At 50.6% G+C, this 27,765-nt stretch overlaps 1 protein-coding gene across 2 annotated transcripts; it reads right to left on the bottom strand.

Annotated features, from left to right (window-relative positions):
* Positions 1-335: 335 nt before the first annotated feature.
* TRIM55 (tripartite motif containing 55) lies at positions 336-27,243 on the bottom strand. Of its 2 annotated transcripts, XM_054394673.1 has the most exons (10): positions 27,055-27,243; positions 25,628-25,800; positions 22,631-22,796; positions 20,886-20,981; positions 18,138-18,371; positions 16,593-16,615; positions 16,376-16,500; positions 15,657-15,877; positions 12,943-13,212; positions 336-808 (listed from the first exon to the last, which is right to left on the bottom strand). In XM_054394673.1, exons 1-10 carry the CDS (start codon positions 27,241-27,243, stop codon positions 689-691), a joined length of 1,617 nt encoding a protein of 538 aa, XP_054250648.1. In that variant the 3' UTR covers positions 336-688. The 2 variants fall into 2 exon arrangements, with proteins under 2 accessions (XP_054250648.1, XP_054250649.1); XM_054394674.1 differs by lacking the exon at positions 12,943-13,212 and having other exon boundaries at positions 27,055-27,222.
* Between the last annotated feature and the right edge of the window lie 522 nt (positions 27,244-27,765).

The following is a 27,765-nucleotide window of genomic DNA, read 5'->3' as shown; positions in this document are numbered from 1 at the left end:
AGCTTGATGCCTGGTCCCCTCCACACCAGCGCTCCCAGTAACCTGAGATCTCTCTTGGACACCACTGGGTGCTGCGAGCCTGTCCCCAGTGACAGAGCCTATAGACCTTCAGTGTGACTTAGCTGCTTTTCAGACACAAAGCTGATTTCAGCAGCTGGGGAGGCACCAGGACCCTGGGGACAAGTGACTTCAGGGAGGTGCTGAGACACAACCCCAGCTTTGGGGGGCAAAGGGCATGATGGTGTCACTGATGCCACCAGCAGGGACAAGAGGGCACTGAGGAGAAACTCTCTCGTGGCAAAGGATGCTCCCAGTGAGTATGACAGCAGCACTTTAACTACCAACACAGGTGAAGCAGTTACACCTACACGGGGACGTGCCCCAAAAGTGAGAAACAAACACCAGCAGTGCTCAGCCCACAGCTGTAGTGATGCTATTTTTCCCCTTGGAAACAAGAAATTGCTGACAAACACTGACTACAATACAGCCCTTTGCCCCATGCTCCCAGCCCTCTCAGGACTGGCATCTCACAGGGCTGGGTAGGATGTGGAGGTCAGCTGAGTTCCTGGGAACGAAACCTGCTCAGATGTCCCTTTCCAGGCCAGTTCCTTTGCTGAGTGCAGCCAGGCTGCCTGCACTCACAGAACCCCTGAGGAGAAGCACACCAGAAGGCAGCCAGAGTGAGTCATCATTCATTCAGTGAGTTCAACCAGGAGAAGGAGAAGACATGACGAGCCGGCTCGTCACCTCTCTCGTTGTTCACAGGACTTTCCTCCACTTGGCCTTGGGGGCAGGGCTCAGAACCAGTCTGCAAAGGAAGGAAAGGTTGGAGGAAAACAACCAAACAAATGGAAGAGAAAAAGGCAAATTGCATTCAAATCCTTAAGACTTCCCAAACCAGAGTGAGTAAAGGCAGGGAGCAGGACAATTTGGGGAGGCAGCCAGATTTCCAACAGCAGGGAAGCCAGAGTGAGGTTTGCCACGGACACGAGCAGAGGAAAGCATGTGTCACAGCTGAGCAAAGGGCTGGGTCCTGCTCTGGACCTCAGGAATGTTGTTTTATCACTCTGGAGGTGAGAGCTGCCTGTTTAGAAGAGCTCCTGAGCCAGCTTGGCTTGTGGAGCTGGGCCTCCAGATTGATGTGGACTGGAGCCAGAAGTCATTGTCAGTGCAGTGCCACTCAAAGTGATACTTGTTCTGCTGTCATGAAATCTGCCTTGCATGGGGCTTGTTCTGGGCTTTGGTTGGCTTGGTTTGGGCTTTATTTGGTTGGGTTTGGGTTTTCTTGTGGATTTTTTGGGGTTTTGTTTGGGGGTTGATTTGGGCTTTTCTTTTTCTTTGGTGGTGCTTTTTGGTTGGTTGTTTTTTTATTTTTCCCCAATTAAATCATAGAGTGGTAGGGGTTGGAAGTGACCTCTGGAGATCAGAGTCCAACCCTGTTTGGTTTTTGTGGTATTATTTTGTTTTGGTTTGGTTTCGGTGTTTGTTGGTTTTTTTTGGAGGGGGAGGGAGGGTTGTGTGTTGGTTTTGGTTGTTGTTGTTTTTCTTTAAAGAATTCTTTTGCTTCATTTCCATTTCACTCAGCCCCAATCCAGGAAGTAAATAACACAGACAATAAAAGCTTCTGCTTACATCCCAGGCCAGATTCTGCTTTTTGTTTTTGCAGAGGTATCCCTACACTAAGAGTAAAAAAAAAAAGGGACTCTGGCCATGATGTGCTGCAGCTGCTCAGCACAGGAACTATTATTATTGCAAAGATTAGCTGAATATCAAAGAGGCCACTACAATATGCAGAAATGTTTTGCTAGTTGCAGTGTTTTCAGATCCCTGTGGCAGAGAACGAAGCCTGACTTTGTGATGGTATCACACACCCTGTTCAAGTGTATCAGAGTGAGTGATTTGATGTCTTCACCACCAATTTAACTTGCAATAGAGAGGATATTTTATTCTCCCTCTGCATTGCTAGATATGCACATAAATTATTCTACACTTTTAAAATTAAGAGCTCCAGACTGCCAGTCTTCTCTGGGCAGGGTTTCATCTCACTTTGGGAACCTCAGGATGATCTCAGGAGGATTATTTGATGTGAAGACTCTGCTCATTAGAGGGGAAGTGTCAGAGTGCTGTCCTCTGAATTCTAACAGGTCTTAATTGTTTACAACCTCAGCCTAAAATGGGAAGCTCCCAAAGCAGTGATGCTAAGAGACACGGCCAGGACCAAACACTGAAGCAGGGATGCTTGTGAGGAACTGGAACATGGGGATGGATGATTTGCCTAAGCATTTTTGTGAGTGCTTGGTGTTAGAATGTGCCACAGGAATTAGTAAGGATTAATGAGATGTTCAGTGTAAAGCTACTGGGCTTCATTCCAGCTACTGCCTCGTGAAGTGTCGTGACACCAACAAGCAAGACAGCACAGAGGGAGGAGAAAAGTAGCTCCCTAGTTCTTTATTTATCTCTGCCTAGGGGTCACAGCTCCCTTTTTCAGACCCAGGTGCTCTAAACTGGAATAGCCCTACTCCTTCTAGTTAAATGCTCACCATCTATTTCAGTGTTTGAAATGTGGACTAACCTCTGAACCACAGAACCGTTTTGGTTGGAAAAGCCCTCGAAGGCCATCGAGTCCAAGCACTGACCTAACAGCACCCTGGCCATCAAACCATGCCAAACCAAGCCACTCACTGCAAAACACAGGGCTCCGGAAGGGTTTGTATGGGATGCTGAGGAAGAATATGGCTTTTTCTTGCTAGCTTTATCATGTATTTAATGAGAGCAGGAGCATGGTGAACAATCTGGGAGGAACAGCTGCCTGCTTGAATACCAAAGGCCATTTTCAGCCCTGCTGCTGACAAGAGTCACCTCCTAGAGTTAGGCAGAAGTATTGCTAAGAATTGAGCCCATGGGGCCAGATCTCCAGCAGAAAGAGCAGGCAGCTGCTTGAGTCCTGATCATGGAAGATGTGGCGCTCAGTCTGGGAACCTGCTGGATGCAGACCCTGCAACCTGCTTCTAAAAGTCAGGTAGCAGCAGTAAATCCATGGCGAGACTTTCTGAGCTGCAAGGCTCCCTGCTCACTTGGTCTGGGTAGCTGGAGGGGTGGGGGTGGCTCATTAGTCCTCTGGGATGTTGAAAAGTTTGCCTTTTTTATTTTTGGAAGGACAGCTGGAGTGCCTGGACTAGCCCAGAGTCATTTTGAAATGGGTTGTGCAATCCTGTGCAGGCACAGGACAGCCCTCCTCACTCTCACCCTGGGCTAGCAAGAGGTTTAAAAGAGAATTTCCTGTGGTTTGATCCTTTTTCACTAAAAACCACCTTGTCATTTCTCTTCCTGTGTAAGATGAGCTTCCTTTAGCACTTCCCCTTGCTCTTCCAACCAGCCCCTCTCCACAAGCTAAGCTTTGAAGCAAAGAGCTCTCTATGGCCTTGAAGTTGAGCAGCTTGTCTCATAGGGTTTGGACCCAACATGTTAGGAGACAAAAACCACAAGGTAATGACTTTGACTGGCAAGGTGACCACACTGCCTTGTGAACCAACCCTGCTGGAACCTCGTTTCAAACAAAACAACCTTTGTCTGCCTCACCGCCAAGGCTTTATTTCACAAGGAGTTCACTCCTCCATATGCTGCTGTGATGACATCTTCCCCTGTCAGCAAAACAAGGCTGGAGCTCCAGCACCTTCCCACTGGGTTTGGCTGGGTGAAGCCTCTGCTGCCTGCACCTTGCTGGACTCAGCAGGCAGCCAGGCTGCAGTACCTCCATAGACCTTTCCAAGAGTGATCGTTTGCCATCACACCCAGGCAGGAGTGGAGCAAGCACAAACCTGACACTGGGGCCATTCCCTGGCTTTTGGGCTTCTGTTTTCACACCTAAAGTGTCTTCAGTAAAGACATTTCAGTATTTGTGCTCTGAGTCAGGCACTGACTGAGGGATAGTATCCTCCAGCCAGGCAGAAGGTGCAGGAGCAACTCTGCCCACGTTATTAAGTCCATTCTCCCCTTCCAAGGGCAGGCCACACTGTCAGAAGTAGACAGTGAGCTGGGACAAGGATCTCAGCTGTGGACTCTGGCAGAAAACAACTGTTTTTTTGAACCAGAAGGTGGTTCTCAATGGTAGAAAGGAGAGAAAGGTCTCCTTGGTGTCAATGGGATTTGGGTGTCCACCCCCTCTGTAGGTCACAGGATCCTAGAATCATAGGGGCTGGAAGGCACTTCTGGAGATCATTAAGTTCAACCCCTCTGCTATTGCAGGTATGTCATGGAATCAGAAAGGTTGGGAAAGGCCTCCAAGATCAACCATCAACCCAACACCACCATGGCCACAAAACCATGTCCTGAAGTGCCATGTCCACACCTTCTCTGAACACCCCCAGGGATGGTGACTCCACCCCCCGCCCCGGGCAGCCTGTTCCAAAGCCTTATAGTAAAGAAATTTTTCCTAATATCCAACCTAAACCTCCCCTGGTGCAGCTTGAGGCCATTTCCTCCTCTCCTATCATTCCAGATCCTTTGCAGTCTCATCCTGGATCACCTCACTCTCCCTGCTCCTGCAGCCGAAGGCTGCTGCCAGGGAGAAGGTTTGTGCTGAGCACAGCACAGCCCTTGCCACACTTCTCTCAGATGCTTCAGACTCAACACTCCATTGTGTCTGTCCAGCAGGATGAGGTAACTGCTGTCAAGCTTCTACCTGAGCTTTATCTTAGTCTTGGAGATCTCATGGGTAGGGCTTGTTTTTCACACTACCTGGAATAACAAGTTCCAACCCCTTGATTTGGGTCCTTAACAGTGACAAGGAGGAACTGAAGGGTTGACCTCAGATAACATTAATCCCATTAAGCTGATGCTGAGAGAGTGCTGAATACTTACACCTTGATTTATATTTCCCCTGTGGTGCCAAGTGACATCAGAAGATGCTTTCAATAAGCCCCAGGAATTTTCAGCAGGCCAGCTCATGAAGTGAGGAGGGAAGCACACCCTGCATGACTGATGGCTGGATTTGGTTTCCCCATCAGCAAAGTCCAGGCTGGAGTTTCCACACCAATTCTTTGGAAGTGCTGATGGCTGGGTTTGGTTTCCCCATCAGCAAAGCCCAGGCTGGAGTTTCCACACCAATTCTTTAGGGATGCTGAGCAACCCCAACTCCCACTGGGCATCTGTTCAGCCCTCCTCAGCAGCTGTTTGTTCAGGCCTCCTCTTGGCTGTGTGCTAGGAATGGGAATGTCACTGGAATGACACCAACTCTCTGGTGGTTTGGAGAGGTGAAGGAAGGTATTTTTAAACCTGGACCACTTGAACAATTTGATTCCAACAGAGCCCAACAAACAGCTGCCTCAGCACGAATGCGAGTGGTGGCATCTGGGCAGGAATAAGAAGCAGGGCTGCTTGGCAAGGAACTCCTGAATCACCTTTGCTGCCAGAGAAAAAAAATGGACCTGCACCCTCAGAGGCAGCACTAGAGCTGCCCAGTGCCTTCACTGCCTCCTCCTCACCCCACAGGAGAGCAAGAGTGAGAATCTGAGAGAAAATGTGTGGTTTGGAGAGAGCAGCAGTGAAAAGGCAAACTTCTTGCCTCTGCAGTTTCTGTAGTGTCCTGCTGGGAGCCAGCCCAGCCCTGGTCCTGCTCACTGCTGTCCCTCCCCAGCTCAGCCTCTGCTCACTGAGACACTTTCTGAAGTTCAGGGCAGCTTTGCTCAGCCAGGAGCTGCTGCTAGCAGGTAGAAGCTGATGGGGACAGCTCCTGCCAAGGCCTGGGCTGCACAAAGCCTCTGCCTGAGACTTGCTCCTCTGCACACCAAGGGCACAGCCACAGCTTGTGCCACACCTTGGGGGGCAGCAAGGCAGAGGTGGCAGCTGTGGGGAGGAGCAAGTGCCCACCAGGGCTTGCAGCCCATGGAGGGCATCTTCAGGAGAGACCTGAGGGATCCCCAGGGTCAAGCCTCTTCTGCCCTGGCTGGTGTCCCAGGAGGACTCTGTCCCTTCTGCCTTCCGTCCTGATCCCTGTGTTCCAGAATCCAGCTCCTGAATCCAGCTCCTATCTGCTGCTGAGTCCAGTCTGGGACTTGCCCAGTGCCTGCCCCCAGCAGCAGTGGTGCCAGTGGTGCCCTCACTGCCATCAGGGGCTGGGTTCCACATGGGTTTGTGTCTCTGTGTCTCTATCCCATGGCATTGTTCTTCTTTCCATCCCAGCTGGGTTGGTTTCTTTCCCACTCCATCAGCCTCTCTCCCTTTTCCCCTTTCTCCTCCATTTGGGAAGGCAGAGAGGTTCACGGAGAGCCTCTGGCACTCCTCTGCTGGCCAGACCAGCCCTGGCCCTTGACACACAGCCTCAGAAAATGGCAAGAAATTCAAGTTAACTCCCACATTTTAGCTGGCCTGTTTAATGATGACAAGCAGAGGCAGGACTGAGGGCTGCTGGCTGGTCCTGAAGCCCTCCCAGAATCTGGAGGCTGTGTTTGTCTGCTTCAAATGTCAAGAGCTGCACTGCTGGCACTCAAGGCTCGCAGGTATGGAAACCAAGGGAGCACAACAGCTTATTTTTCAATTGTTTAAATTTCAGCTCAAGCCTTTTTGTTTTGATATTTTCAGGCTGTCTAGCTTCCACCTGGCAGCTGTCACATCAACCACAACAATATTGTTTCAAACTAAGAGACTGCTTATTTTGCATGGAGCTCTTAGTTTTCCTTTCTATTATTATCATTATCATAATAACTATTATCATTACCAGGAAACAACAGAATATTCCCTCAGATAACTGCTGCCCTTGCCTGCCACAGAAATTCCTGGTAGCAGCCAATATGCATGGACAAGCCCCACCAGTCACAGCACCAGAGATGTCACCCTCTTAACAGTGGCCAGTAATGAATTTCCCAGGTCCAAGGGCAGGAGATGCCTCTCTGCCCTGGATTTTCATTAAATTGCAATTAACTTGAGGTGGCTGATGTCTAATGCAATGCCTCTTCCATAACAACCTGAGGGAGCCCAAATACTTTCCAGAGCAAAACTCCCCGGCTGCCTTGGTTGGGATCCACACATCTCCCATGGGGTATGGAGGTGCAGCCACTTGAACCAGTGGTGGACACTGGTGGGATGGTGTTAGAGAGCCTCTAACTGTTCCTTTGAGCAAAAGAAAGACAATTCTCTCCTTTATGCCACCTATCTCTGCCATGACTCAAACAAAGCAGCCCAAAATAACACACTGGTGTAGCATTCCACCCATTCCTGCACCTCACTGGCATCCCTCTTCCTTGAGCTGCAGACTGGCATAAACCTCAGGCCTGCAGCTCTCCAGGGAGGTGAAGGAAACCCAAGAGCAGAGTCCTACAAACAAGTGAATGTCAAGGCTGCAGGATTGGAACAGTCTCCCCTGGATCTATCCACTCATCCTATCTTTCTCCCAGAGGGAAGTTTTTGAGATGTCCCTCTCCTTTTTTCCTGTTTCTTCTTGACAGAACATGCAGCCCCCCCGCTCCCTTCATCTCCATTCAAACCCCAGGTAGGTGGGTACCAAAGCTTGCACCCCCAGCCCTTCTCCTGCTCACAGGTCAGGAAAACCTGGAGGGGTCATGCCACAACATCCAAACACAAGGGCTCATGCCCAGCTCACTACTGACCACCAGTGGCATTGCCACTATTGATCCATCTCCAGTGGGCACAGGACAAGCACTGCTCTCCCAGGACCTGTGGCTGCACCAAACACTTGAACTGCCTCAAGGCAGCAGGGTGACAACTAACCAAACATCTCCACACAGATGACTCAAATCTACCAGAATGTGATGGAAAGCAGCAAGAGTTCCCCCAGGATTAAGAAATCTCTTCTGATTACCCTCTATTTTCTTTCCCAAACGCTGTAACAATGAGCAGGATGAGGGATGCTTGGAGGAGGAGTGGAGGCAGGATTCAGTGTTTCAAAGAGTTTGTCACAGAATGCCAGGGGCTGGGTGAGCCTGGCTTGGGATGCAATCAAACCAGAGAAATCATTTTGTCCACTTTGTCACTGTGGAGCTCCTTTTTGCTACCAAGTGGACTGAAATAAATGAAATGTGCATAAATCAGAGGGTATCTGTGACTCACCAGACAAATCACAGAGCAGACTATTGGAGGTAAGACTTCAGGTGAAGGATTTGCCACTCATATTAATTATGAGGAAGTGATGTCTGAAAAGCAGGACTTAATGCATCGCCCTCATGACTCCTCACTGCTGCCTCTGAATCACTCCATGCTCAAAAGCAGGGCAGAAGGAGGTGTTAAAAGAGGAATAATCCAGACTTTCCTGATTTTTCTCTGCAGGTACTTGAAAAACTGAGGTGGGGGAAAAAATAATTACTAAATCTCCCCTGAAGCACAAAGTCAAGACGCAAAGTGGAAATTCACAGGCAGAACTGGCCACCAACTGAGCATCAGCCTGAGAGGCCTCAGACCTGGCCATCAAAACTGAGTCCCCAGCTCACTGTGGTGGGTTGAAACCCAAAACTACCACACTCACTAAGGCAAATTGCAGAGGAGCAAAGGCAGAAGGGTTTGGAGCACTAAGCCATAGAGTTGGTTGGGTTGGAAAAGACCTTCAAGCTGATGTGGTCTGAGTCTCTTTCATCTGGTGCTTGCCCTGTGTTGCAGCTACAGGTGAAATGCTCTGGGTTTTGCCAAGTTTAAGAGATGTTGAGGAAGAAGCTTCAAAGGGAGTTTAACTTGGGCTTACACACTGTCTGCTTCATGGGTCTCCCCCAAAAGGCTCCACTCCACAGACCACAGATGACCTATTTTTCACTCAGGCAAACCCTTTTCAACAGCACAGAAGTGAACCCACCCAGCTCTCTGCCTAAGAAAAGACACAGTGCAAGGACATCAAGACCTAGATGGTAAATATCAGGTTGGCTTTTGCTCTCCACATTCCCAGATCCTTCATGCACTAAACACAGATGGTGCAGGGAGCAGAGAGCATTGGAGCTTCCCAAGCTGAGCTTTGCTCCTGATGTTGACAAACTTCTTAGAATCATGGAATCATTTGGGCTGGAGAGACCTTTAAAATCATCAGGTCCAACTGTTCACCCACTGCTGCCAGGGCACCACCAGCCCATGTCCCTCAGCACCACATCTCCATGGCTTTGAAACCCCTCCAGGGGTGGAGACTCCACCACTGCCCTGGGCAGCCTGGGCCAGGGTTTGATAACTCTGAGCTGGTGGGAAGCGTCCCTGCCCATGGCAGAGGGCTTGAACTGGATGATCTTTAAGCTCCCTTCCAACCCACACCATTCTATGAATCTAGGAATAAATTGTTCCAAATTTGCAACCCCTTGTCCTGCTCTGGGGGCAAACTGACTGGCCAAAGGGGAGGGACAACCCTGCTTGGCATCATTCCCTCTAGATCCAGCCCTGCAGGGCTGCCTTCTCTTGAGCAAGCAGCTGGCTTGGCTTCCTGACCTGAGCAGACTGGCAAAGACCAAGTTTCCAGCTGGGAGAAGAGCAAGGACATTATTATTTGCCATGCTGCTGGGATCACTCCAGAGCAGGATGTGCTAAAATGTGGCACCACACCTTTTATAGAGCTGTGGAAAGCCAGGGGGCCAGGGGCCACCAGCAGAGAGTCACCTCTCTGGGGCTTGTTTTGGTTCTAAATGCCCTCCTTTTGTGCATGTTGTCTGCACACTGACATGACAACCAACCAGCCCCAGCCCAGCCAAGTTCTGACCTCCCTGACCTGTGGTTTCAAGCTGTCTCATGGAGAGATGTTTGAAGGCTCACCAGCAGAAATGGAAGGCAGCAGCAGCAGCAGGGCAGAGAGAGCTACAGTGCCTGAATACAGAGAGCACTGTCCCCATGGTAGTTCTGGCAGGTGGCAGAAGGTTGCCAGCAAGTAATAGAAAATTTTAAACCTAATGAAAAGAAGATTAACAGAGGCCACTCCGTGAGGATTTCTCCTCCCAAACAGCTCAGCCCTGATTATGCTTCATGCCCTCATGGAATCAAAGCATTGTACCTACCGTCAGCAAAGGGAAATTAGATCAGAAGTCTGTTTGTGGATGATTAACTGGCAGCTCCTTGCAGGCCAAATGCAGGAGCTTGAGCCCTGCAAAGCCACAGGCAGGCATCTCTGGTGGGAATGAGAGCAAGACCAGAGAAGGCCCAGGGCTTAGGTGGAATGAACTGCATAACAAGAGGCCCAGGTGGACAGATCATGGAATTGTAGAATCAATCATGGAACCCTAGCATCATGGAATTATGGAACCCTAGAATCATGGAATCATTAAGGATGGAAAAGACCTCTAAGATCATTGAGCCTAACCTTCAACGCATCACCTCCATGACCACTGCACCATGTCCCACATTTACTTATTTTTGCAAGGGATGGTAACTCCACCACCTCCCTGGGCAGCCTGTTCCAATCCCTGACCACTGTTGCAGCAAAGACATTTTTCCTAATCTCCAACCTAAACCTCCCCTGGTGCCACTTTCCTCTTGTCCTATCACTTGTTACTTGGGAGAAGAGACCATCCCATGAGGACCTCCAGAGACCAGGACTCAGACTCATCCCCCCTGAGAAGCACTGGTGGTTTGCTCATGGTGGGAATCCCACACACAGGATTATTCAGTGGATTTTTCTTCCTGATCTTTACCCCTCTAATGCCAACCATTGCTCTCTAGATGTTCCTCCCACATTTGATGGGCTGAACAAGCTTGGGGCTCTTCACACCCCCTGTCAACCCAGAGGTGCTCCAGCCTGCTGCACAGCAACTGAAATACCAGCCCATGTATCTGAGGGACTAAAGGTCTGTTTTCATTCTGGACCAGGGAGATGGAATGTTGAACCATGCAGGAGTAAGCTGAAGGTGCAAAGAAGGAATGCTTTAGGCAGCCTGTGTTGTGAACTAGCATGATGGCTTTGGATGGGAAGAAAGGGAACAAAAATCCTTTCAAACCATGTAGGAACATCAGCAGAGACATTCGTTCAACTGTTAGTGAATGGAAAAACAAAATATTTCCTACCCATGAAAGTACAAATCATGTATTGGGTCAGATTCCAAAGACGATGGAGTATGATAAGAAATGCCAAAAATGATAAGCAGAATGCTAACAACTCCTGTGAGGAAAGAAGAAGAGTGCTTCACCAGTCTGCTCCTGCCAGGAAGGTTCCCACAGCACTTTTCCAGGATATCCTTTAATTGGAGGAAGGGAGGAAAACCAGTGGTGTGAGGAACATCCCAGAGAGGGGAGTGGGAATATCACATGCAGGAAACCTCCAAAGTTGAGGGTCACATCCTCAGAGATGCTCATTGCCACAGACAGAGGCCATTTCCCTGTGACATTGACACATTTCAGCTCAGATCTGCACATCTGGCCATGGCATCACCCATCCTAGCTTGGTCACTCTGCTTGTCCTGCTCTTCAGCACCTTTCTGCTTCCCAAGCTTTCCTATCCCTTCCTTTGCCTACAGCCCAGGGACAACTCCATTCTCAGCTGCATTCCCTGCTCCTGCATCCCTCCATCACAGAACCACATAAAATCACAGAACAGTTTGGGTTGCAAGAGCCCTCTAAGATCATTGAGCCCAACCATCAACCCACCACCACCATGGCCATCAAACCATGGCCACAGGTTTCTTGAACACTTCCAGGGATGGAGACTCCACCACTTCCTTGGGTAGCCTGTTCCAATCTCTGACCACTCTTGCAGCAAAGAAATTGTTCCTGATACCCAACCTAACCCTCCCCTGGTGCAGCTTGAGGCCATTTCCTCTTGTCCTGTCATTAGTTACTTGGGAGAAGAGGTCAACACTGGCTTCACTTCAGCCTCCTCTCCAGGAGTTGTAGAGAGCAATGAGGTCTCTCCTCAGCCTCCTCTTCTCCAGACTAAACAGCCCCAGGTCCCTCAGCTGCTTCTCCTAAGACCTGTTCCCTTGAACATGTGCTACACTTCTCCATCCAAACTGCCAGTGTCACTCAGGAATCAGGAAAATATTGAGCCTCCAAATTCACACCCCAGCAGGGACTGACATTTTCCCAGTATTTTATAACCCCCTGACACTCTTTTGGCCACATCTGACCTTAATTTTACTCCTTTACTTGCTGCTGCTGAATTAGGAGCCAGGGAAGCAGACCACAGTCAGGCAAGCTCCCAGGGAATTCACCCAGGAAGGACTTTACCAGTCTTGGTGTCACAGCAAAGCAGTTCCAGCCCCCTGAACATGTTTTGTGGTCCTATTTTCACACACAGGCAGAAAAAGGAATGCTCAGACTGAGGTTATACCAACTCCAACACTCTGGTTTTAAAGAAAACATCCTCTCATGCCCAACACATCAGCCTCTCTCCTCCCATCACACTGCTGGCAGCCTGACACACGACTGGAGCAGATAATCTTCATGCTCTCCTTCAATTGAGTGCCAAGAATCCAGATCTCCCTGCAGCAGCTGACCCCAGGAAATCACACTGCTTGCTGAGAGGCAAACACAAACACACACACCAGAAGGCCCTGGGTACCAGCACAGCTCCATGTTCCCATGGGAAAGACACAAAGCACCTCCAGGTACAGCCACAGAGCCGCAGAAGGCAAAGCCAAGCCCTGGCTGCTCAGCCAGCGCTGGAGGATGGCAGGTGGTGACCAGAGGGGATGAGAACCACCTGGATGGAGCATGGGAGTCTGCCTGCTGCTAATACATGCAAACAGCTGATACACAGGGGCAGCCTCTCCAGCAGCTCCTCAGCATGGGCAGCTTGCATCCCAGCCAAGCACAAGCACCCATGGGCCATGCTCCTCTGCAGCTGGCAGCCAGCCTGGCACCTACTGCCACCACCCATAGAGGCAGAGCATTTGCTGCAGGACAGCTGCTGCAGCTCCCAGACCTCTGACTTCTGACCGTTCTTCGCCTCCAGCATGCAGAGGGAAATGCAGCCACACTTTCCCTGGCAATCACCATGCCTGCCTGGCCCTGCAGGGTGGCATTGGTGGCACTGACCTTGGAGGTGGCGGCGGTGGCCTTACTCTCCTTCCCGCTGCCTGCTGCGCTCTCCTCGCTGGCTGCTGCAGATTCTGCCTTCTTGGCACTGGTGTCCAGAGGAGCAGGAGGCCCTACCGTGCCCAGCCCACTCGCTGGGGTGGAGCTGGGGCTGCTGGGCTGCCGAGGCTGAGCTTTGTACCAGCTAGGGTAAAACAGGGGATCATGGGGCTCTGCTGGGGTGTCAGGCTCTGGGGGCCGTTGAGAACCACTCGGTGTCCCAGCCTCATCCTTCAGCAGCACAGACAAAGAGAAGAACAAGCAGAGTGCTCCAGGTTACCTTCCTGCCGCAGCCAGGCTGCTCCCCATGCCCTGCGGGGACAGCTCACCGCGAGGGACAGACTGCTCCTGCTCACAGGCTGCTTTGGGTCAGAAGGGACCTTCAGAGGTCACCCAGTCCAACCTCCCTGCAGTGAGCAGGGACATCTGCAACTAGCAGCAGGCTGCTCATGCATGGTCTGCAAGAATTATGAGCAGTGGAGATTAGGAAGAAACTCTTTACAGTGAAGGTGGTGAGACCCTGGAACAGGTGCCCTGGGAGGTTGTGGCTGTCCCCTCCCTGGAGGTGTTCAAGGCCAGGTTGGATGAGGCCTTGAGCAACCTGGACTGGTGAAGGTGTCCCTGGCCATGGCAGGGGGTGGGAACTAGGTGGTCTTCAAGGTCCCTTCCAACCCAAACCATTCTATATATCTGTGAATGAAAATGAGAAGCAAAAGCAGCTATCCTTTGAATAACACAGACATGGGGAGGAAAATGTTACCCCCAAAATATAATAGGGGGTAGAATTAGCTGGGAAGGGGATGCTGACTGAGAAAGGAGTGAGGACCTGGTTCCTTAATGCAGATAAACACCCAATTCAGTCCTAAAACCGCCAGAAATTCAGCATAAGAGCCTTGTGAAGCAGCACCAACCATGAACAAGGACTGTAGGTACCTTTGGATGGCTCTGTTGGGTTTTGGGTTCAGAACAAAACATTTGTCACTGAGTCTGCTTGAAGTGAGCAGGTAAGAGAAGAGGAATACAAAGACGCTGGAGGAGAACATTTGCCCACCAGCCTTGTGACCAGTGTTATAAGCCAAGCAGAGCTGCTCTGGAGGGAGGGGAGCAGCCAGATGAGCTTTACCTCCCTACCAGCATCAGACTCCTGGAGGTCACCCACATGGTACCTGCTCTGACCACAGCATTTCTGCTTTGTCTTTCTCACACCAGAAGGCAAAAGCTGAAACACACCACAACACCCAAGGACACGCCTGACCCCACACCTGACATCTCCTCATGGCACCTTCTAAGGTACCTTTCCCATTTTAGCCTCAGAAGTGAAGGACTTTGATGTTAGTAGGCAGAATGGCTGTAGCAAGGATGTCTGGTTCTGGCTTGCATAAAACTCTACATCAGACAGGCCACAGAGGTTTAGTTAAGTCACTGCAAATCCTCAGAAAGCAAACCTTGGTTAAATCAATGAAGCCTAGTTTGAAAGCAGCTTCATACAATTGGTGCAAGCTCATCTATGGTTTTATGAATCACAGAACCACTTTGGTTGGAAGAGAGCTCCAAGACCACCAAGTCCAACCCTTGACCCAGCACTGCCAGGTCACCACCACCCCATGTCCCTCAGTACCACATCTCCATGCCTTTGAAACCCCTCCAGGGATGGAGATTCCACCAATGCCCTGGGCAGCCTGGGTCAGGCCTTCATGACCCTTTGGGGAAGAAATTGTTCCTCATGTCCAACTTAAACCTCCCCTGGTATAACTTGAGGCCATTTCCTCTTGTCCTATCCCTGGTTCCTTGGGAGAGTAACAAGCAAGATCAAAGCAAGAATACATCTCTAGTATTTATTTCCCCTTGCTTTATGCAGGGAGCTCACTGCAATCAAAGATCCAACTCTTTCTATGCTCTCTTGCTTTCACAGTGGCCTCCTCAGACATCTTCAGAGCAGCTTCACTGGCTATGCTGCACAAGAGGAAGATCTGCTGAGTTAATTGTCAGGCCAGCTAAAGTAGCACATGAAGTATACATTTTTTTATGTAGGTCTTTTAGAATATGCAGCAATTATGGTCTCATTCTAATCACATTCCTTAAGGAAAAGTTCTGGCCTAAATACATCCCCCCTGGATCTGTTTGCTGCAGTTCCCTCTCCTGTTTGTTCTCTGACATCCCTGCATGCACCTAGATGAGACCACACCAGCAAACATCATTCAAAAAAACAAAATCAAAACCCAAAGCAACCCCAGATTAAAAGTATGATCTAAAAATTGGTGGTGGAAAGCACACTAAATCCTGAGGGAATGCCAAAATCTCCAGGGATAAATATTTTATCAGCCATTTTGTTTAGAGCAGTTAGTTCAAGTTAAGTCTCAGCAAGCAGAACATCCCTTCTAATGTGCTTAGCTCCCAAACTGAACCTCTCTTATTTCTCTCTTATGCATCCCATCTAGAGCTCAATTTACCTAACAGCAGCATCCTCTGCCTCTCAAGTGAGGAATCCATGGCCTGAGAGGAGAAGGCAGAGCTGTGTGGATGTGTGCATCTAAGGGCAACAAACCACTCTGCTCCCTGGTGCATCACCTCCTCAGCCATGCTCCTGATGCCCTCAGCCTGCACAGGGCTCTTTGCTTGCTGCTCCAGGGCACACTCAGCAGAGCTGGCAGGACACAGACCCCAGTGCCACTCACCTGACCAGCTGGGGCAGTGGGCACTGGCACTGGAGCTGCTTCAGCCTGGGGCTCTCCCACCGTACTCTGAGGTTCAGGGTCCTGCTGAGGTGGCTGTGATGCTCTCTCAGCCTCTGCTTCCTCCACTTCTTCCTCCTCCTCTTCTCCTGATGGCTCTGTGCAGACTTCATCCAAAGCTTCATTATCCACTGTCTCCTCTTCTTCCTCTTCTGCCTCCTCCCCTGAGAAGATAATCACAGAAGGACAGGTTTGAGCACCCCATGAAGATGACAGAATCCCAAACTGGTTTGGGTTGGAAAGGATTTTCAAAGCTCATCCAGTCCAGACCCCTGCAGCCAGCAGGGACATCTGCAACCAGAGCAGGTGGCCTGGGACAGTTCCAGGGATGGGACATCTCCCACCCGTCTGGGCAACCTGGGCCAGGGTGTGACCACCCTCAGTGTGAAAAATGTCCTCCTTGTCTCCAGCCTGACCATGGGTTTAGAAGGGTGCTGGGGTCACTTTTAAGGTAAGCTTAATGGTGTCACCACGTTAGGTGACTTTGTGGCCTGGAGAGATTTTTGCCTTTTTTTTTCCCCCTTATAATGGATCCAACCTGGTCTGTTTACACCTTGGGATGGAGAGAAACACCTGCTTCAAGCCTTCCTGCTCAGCATCATCACAGACACCACTCAGAGCTGCAATTCAGGAAAGCAGCTGAGGGGAAATAAAGCAAATACCTCTATCAAAATCAATTTCTCGGATTATCTTCTCTTCTCTGCTGAGGTTCACTGTGAACTGGTTCATATTTTCATACCCATCCTCTATCTTCTCCATCTGAAATCCTTTGGAGGCTTCAGTAACCCTGAACCAGAGAGATTGGTCACGGTGTTTGCAGGGCAGTGTGTGGTTTGTGACTCATTCGAGAGCTCAAGGGTCTGGAGGTTGGATACTCACTTTTGCAGCAGCGTTTTGGAGTTCTGTGGGAACAAAAAGGGAAGAATTTACTTCTGAAATGGTTGCATTTGTTCAGAGAGCTCATGCCTGGAGATTTAACTCTTCCACTGGCTGCTTCTAAACCCACCAGGAGGGATCTCCTGAGTGCCAGCCATCAGAGCTAGCACTGAGACCAAATCAGGAGGGGTAATTAGTGCACAGCTGAGGGAAGCTTTCAGTTCCCTGCAGCCTTCTAGATAAACATCTGGAGAAGATGAGAAACACCAACAAGTGCTACCAAAACGGAAATGAAACTGGGGGTTCCATCCTTTTGGGTGTGTGTGCTGAAAAGCAATTCTCCCACTGCCATCTTCAGGCACAGGAACTCTGCCTTTGACCACCCATAAGGGCCTGATGCTTCTACAGCCCTAAGATTCTATTTGTCTAGGGTGAATGTTGAGTTCTTTAAAGGCAATTTGAGGAGAATAAGTGGCTTTGGTTGCAGGGGGTTTGTGGGGTTTTTTTGGCTGGGTGTTTGGTTTGGGGTTTTTGCCTCTTGTTTGTTTGGGGAGGTTTTGTTCATTTTGCTTTGGGTTTTTTGTTTGTTTGGGTGGGGTTTTTGTTTTGGCTGGGTTGGCTTTTGTGTTGTTTGGGGGTTTTTGTTTGGACTTTTGGTTTGGTTTGGGTTTTTTGTTTGGTTGGTTTGGTTTTCTTTCTTTGTTTGTTTTTTTAGAACACCCTTCCACATTTTACAATAGATGAGCTGCAAACCTGAAGGACAGAAATTGTACATCAATGACTTTAGTGGACAGGCTGTTGCCTAATCACCTCTTCTAAGATTGTAGTAAGAAAACAGAAGGAAAAAAAAACCCCATTAAAATAATGAACAAAAATCTTTAAATAATAATACTTTTTTTAAAGTGACTTTGAACATCAATATTTATTTCTTGGGAAGCACAGAATCACAGGATGTTAGGGGTTGGAAGGGACCTCTGGAGATCATCAAGTCCAACCCCTCTACCAAGGCAGGTTCACTCAGGGCAGGTCACACAGGAACACATCCAGGTGGGCTTTGAATGTCTCCAGAGATGGAGTCTCCACCACATCCATGAGCAGCCTGTTCTAGTGCTCCACTACTCTTAAGTGAAAGAAATTCCTCTTCCTGTTTAGTTGGAACTTGTTAAGTTCAGGTTTATCCCCTGGGCTGTCACTGGGACATAGGCAAATAAACCTCATCATTCACAGAGGTCCATCTACTCTTCTCCCTAGTGCTGGGCGGTGGAATGAGGGGAGGGGGCCTGGGGTGATGCCAGGGGAGGTTTGGGGTGGATATTGGGAATGTTTTTTCTCCTGCAAGAGTGGTCGGGGATTGGAACAGGCTGCCCAGGGAGGTGGTGGAGTCCCCATGCCTGGAGGTGTTCAATAAACCTGTGGCCATGGCACCTGGGGACATGGCTTAGTGGCCATGGTAGGGTTGGTTGGATGGTCTCAGAGGGTTTCTCCAGCCCACACAATTCTATGACAAACCAACCATTCTTTTTCTCTCTCCATTTACAGCCTCCATACCTGCAAGAACACAGCCATTTCTGGCTCTTCCATGAACTGGATTCCTGACTCAACCAGCTTGGAGACAGCCTCCAGGTGATCCCCATACTTCTTCATCAGGGAGCGGACGTGTTCCAGTTTCTCCTCCTGGGTTCTGGTGATGATTTGTGTCATCTCATTTTTCCTCTCTTCCAGCACGGAGTAGAGATAATCAAATTTTTCACACAGCTGCTCTTTCTGTCGTCTGCAGCATTCCTGTGAAGCATTTGCTTTATGTTAAAGATGTTAGGTTCTTAAAAGAGTTTTTATTTTTGCAGTCACTTGGAAGCCTTCTCATCGAAGGAATCCCTCTTGCTGAACAGCACAAAGGATTCCAAATGACCCCAGAGGCTTTGCTCCTTTTCAAAGTCCAAGCTGTTGGAGCAAAAGTTTTTAAACTCTTCTCAAGCTCTGGACTTTTGAGTCACTGCAACCCCACCCCCCAACAGGTCATTGTGTAACTTGTCAGCCTGCTCAGACCCTGTGGAAGGCATTCAGGATGTCATCTGTGGCACATCAAGGTCTGCAGAAGGAGAAATCCCACCATGGAATTGTTTGGGATGGAAAGGACCTTCCAGGCCATCTTAGCAGCTGGGTTCATTTGCACAAGCAGAATGGAGCAATCACCTCAGGCCAGCTCTGGAGAAGGTTCTTTTGCTACCAGAGCACCTGGAATTATCTTGGCTGGACTTAATTTTCACATACACCCTCCTAGCCTCTCTCCTGACAGTAGGTGTCCATCACATTCCATTGCCTGTGCACTGGAGGAGGCAGAGGTGCCCCAAAGGAAAGAGTGTTTGAAGAAAGCACCCAGGCAGGAGGAATCAGGCTCTAACCTTGCCTTCAGGCACTGCCACATAATTTTGGGGGACACTTTTATTGTCCTTCCAGCCAGCCAGCATCAGATATTTCCCTGAGTGAGGAGCAGGGTTTGCTGGCTGCTTCACCAAAGTCTAACAAGAACAAACTGCACTTGCAAGGGGGGGTTTATGAGGAGCAAGTCAGGGACAGGTGAGCTACAGTGTCTGAGGGCTACCAAACAGAAGTCCTTAAGTTAAATCAAGGACTTGAGTCCTTGAGTCATCTGTGTGCCCCAGGGCAGAACCTTGTTGTGGTTCTAAGCCTTGTTTCCATGTGTGGATGTTTCTCAGCTCCAGCTTGTGGCTTTTCAGCCCCAAGACCAAACTGCTCTCCAGCCAGCCAGAGCTCTGCTGTGCTAGGAGATGCCTTTGGCTTGAAAGGCAACAAGGAAGAGCCAAGGCAAGCTCTGAGCTCAAATCTGCTGCAATCTCTGACTTTCAAGGTGCAGAGCCTGTTAAAACATCTGAGGGCTGCACTCTTTGTGCTCTGAGTTGCAAGGTTGGACTGTGAGCAGAGTGGAGGACTCAGGCAGGTGGCTCCAGGAGCCAGGGTGTTTATGGAGGTATTTTTAGCAGTGTGTGTTCTGCACACTCTAGGCGAGGTGTTTGAAGTTCTGTTTCTGGTTCAGCTACTTCAGCTTAAATGAGTAAAAGCTTTTGCTGTTGTATCATTCAGATTTCTGCAGCTGACCTACTTGAAAGGCTTGGGGCTGCCTGCAGAGTCCTGATAGCAGCCAGTTGCCTCCTGGAGATGTGAAGGCTTCCTGACTACAAAGTCCTGCCTGCCACAAGCAGGCTCCCTTTTCCACCCGGGCTCCTGGGTTTGTGTTCTGTGCACCAAACTTGGGTATTTTCTGCTCTCCCTTGCTCTGAGGAAAGAGGTGCCTGGGGCAGCTGTGCATACAGCTTGTGGAATCCATTTTTCTCCCCAGTTAGAATCTGTGCATCTTGGAGTCACTTCTTTTCCTCTGCTGCTTCTCTTTTGTGCTCCAGTTCCGAAGGGTCAATATCCTTCTAATCAGGTTGAGAGGGATGTGACTCCTTCACTGGATGCTTCATCAACCTCTGACCACAAAATCAGTTCATATGAGCTCCCCTCAGCCTGTTGCTCTGTGAGGCTCAAATTGGTCAGAGCTGATATTTGTATTGGCTTTGCTGGTGCAAACCCCTCGCCAGAAATGAGAACCACTTCTGCTGTTGTGTGACACAAAACAAATTCCAGATCTGGCAGAGTTAGGCCTTCACCAGAAAATCCAGCAAGGACCTAAACTCTTCCCTCCCAAAAGCAGCAAAACAAGAACCCTTGAAAGACAGCATGTGTGTATGAAAAGTGGAAGCACATTAGAGTCATAGAATCGTTAGAAGGAGAGTCGTAGAATCATTCAAAGGATATTAACATAAAATATGTTAAAACCCTGCTTCTGCAGAAGGCAAAGCAACCAAACACAGCTCACCTACATACAAACACTGTGGCTACCCAGTGGCTCTGCTCACAGGACCAGTCAGGCTCTAGTCCAGCATTGGTCTTTCAAAGCTCTAGAAGCCAATCTTAGATGATAAATGAGCTGGAGTTGATGGAATGTCATTGGATCTGTTTTTCACTTGATGCCCTATGCCACCAAGAATGCTGAGCAAGAGCTGGGCTAGCCTTAGAAATGTCCTTAACCACATGGCCAGCAACAGAGGCAGGGTGCTGAGCAGGATATGTCCTTTGGCTGAAGAAGCAGAGCTGCTAGGGTACAAAGCCACAGGCAGTGAAACACTGTGGGGATGCAGCTGGGTAAAGCTGAGGTCTGACACAACCATTACCAGCAGTTTAAGAGATGAGACTCCCCAGTGGCATGACTGCACCTGAAGAGGTGGCACCTACCTCAACTGTCTTGCAGGTCTCCTCCAGCTGTGTGACAATCCCTTGCACTCTGTCGTTGCTCCCCACCAGCACTGCGATGCCATCGCTCAGCTCCGACTAGGCAGGAAGGGAGAGCAAGCAGGGGGCTGTTAGACACCATCCCACTGCAGGGTGGCACATCTCACAGTGGGGAGCAGGAGATGAAGGAGCCACAGCAGGGAAGCAGTTCTTCTTCCCACCAGAGCCCAGGAAAACAGAGCTTCACCTGCCCACAAGTTACCTGCTGGTGCTTTGGCATTTCTGCCAGCAGTACTAGAGGGCACCTGTCAGGACAGGACAGGGGAGGGATGGTTTGAACTCAGAGAGGGAGATTCAGACTGGAGAGAAGGGAGAAAGATTTGACACTGAGGGTGGTGAGACCCTGGCCCAGGATGTCCAGAGAGGTGGGAGCTGCCCCATCTCTGGAACCATTCCAGGTCAGGTTGTCTGGGCTCTGAGCACTCTGCTGTAGTTCTCAGAATCACAGGAAACCACTGCTTGCCAATCTCGATGCAAAGGGAGTGATCAGAGGCATGGATTCAGTCCAAGAAACTTCTCCCTCCTCTGCTGATTGAAGAGGCTGCTGGTAACTGCTTCCCTTAAGCCACTTCTCATTTGTAGTTTCCACACAGCAGCATCCCTGTGACAAAGTTGGAGGCAGAGATTGCAAACGTGGCCTGTCTGATCACTTGCCCCACTGGGGCCCTCCAGAAAAAATGAGCTGTTTATCTCAGGAGGATAACCCAGTGAGTCAGGCTTTAAATTAATACTGTATTAAAAATAAACAAGTCTTTTCCTGGTGACAGCAAGGGCAGAGGATGTTAGGTACATCCTGTGCTGCCAGCTATCGAATATTCCTGCTCTCACTTGCAGAAGGAGGATTTGCACTTAACTTTTCTTGAAAATGGGGTGCTTAAAGTAAAAGTGCCTGGCAGGTAACTGTTTGATTTGCAATGCTCTGCTCTCTTCCCAGTTCACCTGCTGGAAAGCCCACTTGGATTTTATCTGTTCCAAAAGCAATGAAGAAAAGAGATCAGGAACCTCAAAAGGCTGATCACAGGATCACAGATTGCATGGGGTTGGAAGGGATCCTCCAAGGGCATCTTGTCCAACCTCCCTGCAGGCAGCAGGGACATCTCCAACTAGAGCAGGATGCTCAGGGCCACATCAAGTCTGAGCTTGAATGTCTCCAGGGATGGAACCTCAACCACATCCCTGAGCAACCTGTTCCAATCTCTCCCCACCCTCACTGTGCAGAACTTCCTCCTGATGTTCAATCTAACTCTGTCCTGATCCACTGCCCCTTGTCCTATCCCCACAGTCCCTTCTGAACAGTCCCTCCCCAGCCTGCCTGTAGGTCCCCTGCAGATATTGAAATGCAGCACCAAGGTCTCATCATGTGCTGATCCACAGCTCCACATCAAACTGCTGCCTAGAATGTTTCCTCACTAACCAAGACTGGGACACTGCAACACCTTCTGTGATCTCTCAGCAATTTATTTTCCTGGGTTTCTAAACAGTCCCTACAGATTTCTGTGAGCCTTGCACTCACACACAGGAATGGCAAAGGCACTCCCAGGCCCCTTTGGAAGTTCAGGGGAACACTTTCCCATGGATGGTTCTGAAATATCCATGAGATGTAAAACCATTTGCATCCATGAGATATTAAACAACAAAAAAATTATATCCATGAGATGTATATATATAAAAAAACCCCAAAAATCTACCTTCTGCTGCTGGTAAACATTTGTGAGAGGAGCAACCTGGCAGTCCTTGTGGGCACCAAAGACCTTGCACAAGGAGCAGGTGGGCATCTCACAGTTCAGGCAGTAGATATTGATCCTCTCATCTTCGTGCTCCTCACACATCAGCTGGTCACACTTCCTTTCAGGTCTGCCAAAGCAAACAGGAGGAGAACAAACTTGGTGCTTGTGAGCCTCTGAAGAGAGGACAGAAGAGACAGGGCACAGACAGGGCACAAATAGGGTACAAATGGCACAGACATGGCACAGGGCACACATGTGGCTTCCCCTCACTCTCCTAAGTTCACATGAAAGGCAGCTGGGAGCTGGCATCATTCTGGCACGTGCTGAAATTGCAGCCACAGCAGGACTTGAGGGACTCCTGCCTGGAAGTCATGGCTGCTGCCACTGTGAAGGGCTGTCCTGGGAGGAACAAGGAGGCACAGGTCGGTTCTACCCTTCTTCCTATGTAGCTCTACCAGAGCCCAGCCCTCAATTTGGAAGAGACTGGCATGAAGGGAAGAAGTGGAGAAGATTTGATTTGCCTTGAGACATCAGCCACCCCACCAGCAGCTGGGGAAGGGTCTGGAGAACAGGTCCTGTGAGGAGCAGCTGAGGGAGCTGGGGGTGTTTAGCCTGGAGAAGAGGAGGCTGAGAGGAGACCTCATTGCTCTGTACAGCATCCTGAGAGGAGGCTGCAGTGAGGTGGGGGTTGGGATCTTGTCCCTCGTATCAGGTGATAAAAGGAGAGGAAATGACCTGGAATTGTGCCAAGGGAGGGTTAGGTTGGAGATGAGAAAAAATTTCTTTGCTGTAGCAGTGGTGAGGGATTGGCACAGGCTGCCCAGGGAGGTGGTGGAGTCCCCGTCCCTGGAGGTGTTCAAGAAACCTGTGGCCATGGCACTTGGGGCCATGGTTTGGTGGCCATGGTGGGGTTGGGTTGGTGGTTGGACTGGATGCTCTTAGAGGGCTTTCCATGATGCTATGATCCCAGCTGAAGGACCTCAGCATCTCTTTCCATGGCTGCTGGTGGAGTTGGCAGTGTCAGGTGTAGGGTTGGACTAGACCATCTTAAAGGCCTTTTCCAGCCTGAATGATTCCATGATTCCATACCCTTATGGTTTCAGTGGGACAGCAGGGGGTAAAGGCATGGCAGGCCTTGCTCACACTCTCAGGGGAGCCTGAGGAACGTTAGGTGGAGGCAGATAAGCAGCTGAGGCCCACAGGGTGTCACATAGCTTAGATAATGCTGCTAGGCACTGCACTGCACCCTGCAGACAGCCTCCATTCCTAAGGACACAGATGAAGGTTAACCAAGCACTTCACTGCCTAAACAAAGGAGCCTCTGGGGCAAAAATCAAAGCAGATATCTGTTGAGATTTGCAGGGTTGCTCTCCCTTTTTATTCATCATGTGCTTGAATTGTGTGGAACTGAAGAAATAAATCCCTGCTAAATCAGTTTAAGTTAATTTTGTTGCCATTGCCCATCCAGTGCTTGGGACAAGGAGCTGCAGTTCTGTGCTTTTTAAGTTAAAGACCACTGTGAGCTGAAAAAAAAACCCAAAAAAACCCAAAAAACCCCAAGCCAAACCAAGACGGACACAAAGCCAGACGTGTCCAGCTGGTCTGGTCAAAAGCAAAGTCCATCACTGATTTGCTTTGCTGATTCATTTCCTCCTAGATTTTCCTGACTAAAATAAAATGTGGGTATCAGTGACACCTCAGGGTGGCTGACCGTCCCTTGGCACCCAGCTCAAAGGGCAGCAGAAAGGATAATTTTAAGCCAACTTCGTGCTCTCCTGAGGCTTTGGAGGTCCAAGCTGTGCCTGAAGGGTTTCAAATAGCCAGGAAGAGCCAAAGCCATCCTTGGGACATTCTCTTTGCTGTCCTCCTCGGCTGGGGGGAGGAGGGAGGTGCCCTGAGCCATGCCAGAGCTCTGATGGTTGTGTGCACCTGCTCTAGTGATGCCTCCTCACTGTCCTTGCAAAGCTCAGCTCCTGGTTGGGGTGGGATGGGGACACTGTCAGGAGCACACCAGGGTGCTGCCTTCCTTCAGGGGGACCAAACACTTCACCATACAAAATACCATGGGCTGTGCTGGTGACACCAGGCAGCTTCACTGCTTGCTCAGTGCCCTGGCACCAGGCTTAACATCCCTTCTTCCAAGTTCCCCACAGTGCTACCAAGCATCCCACCCATCCCAGGGAAAGAGAGATGGGGATGTAACATTTTCCCATGCCTGGATCCATTCCACATCCAAAGCAGGCAGGTAAAATTCAGGACTAATTCAGGACTAATCTTCCTTTTGAGGCTCAAATCACAGAATGGCTCAGGTTGGAAGGGACCTTAGAGATCTTCTCCAACCTTCCTGCCATGGGCAGGGACATCTCCCTCTAGACTGGGTTGCTTCAGGCCTCATCCAGCCTGGCTCATTCCTCTGCTCTTGTGCACAGCCACACAGCACTCCTAAGCCAGGGCTGCTCTTGTGGCAGAGCTCCTCTGAAGGGCTGCACCTACACAGAGAGGCCAACAGAGAGCTCCCAGGATGCTGAAGGGACTGGAGCATGTGCCCTATGAGGACAGGCTGAGAGCCCTGAGGCTTTTTAATCTGGAGAAGAGAAGACTGAGAGGGGATTTAATAGATATTTATAAATATCTGAGGGCTGGGGGTCAAGAGGGAGGGGACAGGCTGTGCTCAGCTGCACCCTGGGATAGGACAAGGGGTAATGGATATAAACTACAGGAGGTTTCACCTCAACATGAGGAGGAGCTTCTTCACTGGGAGACCCACAGAGCACTGGAACAGGCTGGCCAGGGAGGTTGTGGAGTCTCCTCCTCTGGAGACTTTCAAGCCCCATCTGGATGTGCTCCTGTGTGACCTGTGCTGGATTCTATGGTCCTGCTCTGGCAGGGGGGCTGGACTGGATGATTTTCAAAGGTCCCTTCCAACCCCTAATATCCTCTGATCCTGTGACAGGTTACCTTGTGGACTCCTGCTTGTAGATGTCAATGATGTTCTCCACCAGCAGGTTCCTCTGCAGCCCGTAGACGCCGTGCCGGTCAAGGACCACTTCATGCCTGCAGGAGGGACAGCGAAAGCGGCCTCCCGATGCCATGGTGGTGCCACCCCTGGTTGGCAGGTAGGGGTTGGAGGCCTGCTCTTGCCAAAGAGCACAAGGAGAGGTGAGCAAGGCCATGCAGAAACCATGAAACCCTCTTTCAAAAGCAGCCAGGCAAAACCACACTCGCAGGAAGCTGCCCAAGGAGGGGGAGGGTGCAGGGGTGGCTCCAACAAAGCATCCCCAGGGAAGCACCTGGCAGCTGCAGGGTGAGGGGCTGGGGCCTCAGCTCACACATGTGGCCATGTCCCCACAGCTAACAGGTGACACTTTAAGCTGCTGTGAGCTCAGCCTTGGCCCCCAGGGACACTCAGCTCCTGCATTAGATCACTCCTCCTCTGCTGTCTTACTGACAAAAGCAATCCCAGAATTCCAGCATGGTGGGGGTGGGAAGGGACCTCTGGAGATCATCCAGTCCAAGCACTCTGTTGAAGCAGAGGCACCCACAGCAGCTTGCCCAGGACCACAATGGCCAGGTGGGGTTGGAAGCTCTCCACAGAAGGAGACTCCACAGCCTCTCTGGGCAGCCTGCTCCAGGCCTCCAGCACCCTCACACCAAGGAAGTTTCTCCTCCTGTTCAGGTGGAACCTCCTGGGTTCCAGTTTGTGCCCAGTGCCCCTTGTCCTGTCTCTGGGCACCACTGACAAGAGTCTGGCCCCATCCTGTTGCTCCCCACCCTTTATCTCTTGCTGAGCATTGCTGAAATCCCCTTTGGGGCTGCTCTTCTCCAGGCTCTCAGGCTTTGCTCCTCAAAGAGCTGTTCCAGGCCATTCAGCATCTCTGTAGCCTCCACTGGACTCTCTCCAGCAGTTCCCTGCCTCTCTTGATCTGGGGAGCCCAGAGCTGGACCCAGATATAGTCTCACTAGGGCAGAGTAGAAGGACCTTCCCTGACCTGCTGGCCACTCATCTTAATGCACCCCAGGACACCTTTTGCCCTGTTGGTCACAAGGACACACTGCTGCCTCGTGCTGAACTTGTCCACCAGCACTCCCAGGTCATCGAATCATAGAATTGTTAGGGTTGGAAGGGACCTCAAGGATCATCCAGTTCCAGCCCCCCTGCCATGGGCAGGGACACCTCACACTAGGTCAGGTCCTTCTCCTCCTGGAGCTGCTTGCCAGGAGGTCAATCCCTCACCTGTACTGGCACAGGGGTTGTTCCTCCCCAGCAGTAGGACCCTCCTCTTGCCCTCGCTGAACAATCCACCCAAACCTGTTCCAAACCTCTTCTCCCTCCCTGCCAGGCAGAGCTGCCTGGGCAGCAGAAGTCCCTGTGGGGTGGAACCTACCTGGAAAATGTCGCTGGCACACTTGCGACAGAGGTTGTGCTGGCAGGGCAGGATGACCACAGGCTTGGTGAACATCTCCAGGCAGATGGGGCAGATCAGCTGCTTCTCCAGGTTATCCATGGTCTGCTGCTCTTTGGAGAGGGACTTGTAGCTCAGGGAGGTGCTCATCCCTAGCTTTTCCTGGGGCATATGCTCAGGAGCACGGCCTCCTGGAGGGGCTTCCAGGTCAGTTCCCCTTGCAGTAAGCCCAGGGCTGTGGCACTGTCTGGGTGGCTCTGGCCAGAGGACATAGTTTAAAGCAGAGCCCGAGGGAGCTGAGGCTGTTTTTAGCAGCCTGGCGTCAGGAGCTGCCATCCTGCCATGCCCATATAAGTGTGTGAGAGGAGGACAGGCTGGGACAGGTGATGGCTGCTGGGGCACAGGGGGGGTGGCCAGCGGGGCCCTGGCTCTCCTCACTCACACATGGTGGCCTTCAGCCCTCGGGGCAGGAGGGCAAGCGATACGCAGGCGCAGGCTGCTGCCTCCTTATCTCAGCAGGGTGCTGGAGAGCCCGGGGCTGTCCCAGCCTGCCTGGCCACATGCTGCAGCCCGGGGAATGCTCTCCTTGGAGCAGGCAGCCGTGAGAAGCAGGATCCCATTCTGTCCCTGTGTGCCTGCAGGCTCCAGGGGCTTGCTTGCTGAGGAGTGACACACACTGCTGGAGAGGAGAGC

The sequence above is a fragment of the Indicator indicator genome, chromosome 31, assembly GCF_027791375.1.
Source record: "Indicator indicator isolate 239-I01 chromosome 31, UM_Iind_1.1, whole genome shotgun sequence".
Classification (NCBI taxonomy): Eukaryota; Metazoa; Chordata; class Aves; order Piciformes; family Indicatoridae; genus Indicator; species Indicator indicator.
This window is presented reverse-complemented; position numbering and strand designations above follow the sequence as displayed.

Coding starts and splice junctions, on each gene's coding strand:
- TRIM55 (XM_054394673.1), bottom strand. CDS start 27,243: ATGCCCCAGGAAAAGCTAGGGATGAGCACCTCCCTGAGCTACAAGTCC. Junction 22,797..25,627: donor TACAAGCAGGAGTCCACAAG/GTAACCTGTCAC, acceptor TTGCTTTGGCAG/ACCTGAAAGGAAGTGTGACC. Junction 15,878..16,375: donor AGAAATTGATTTTGATAGAG/GTATTTGCTTTA, acceptor TTATCTTCTCAG/GGGAGGAGGCAGAAGAGGAA.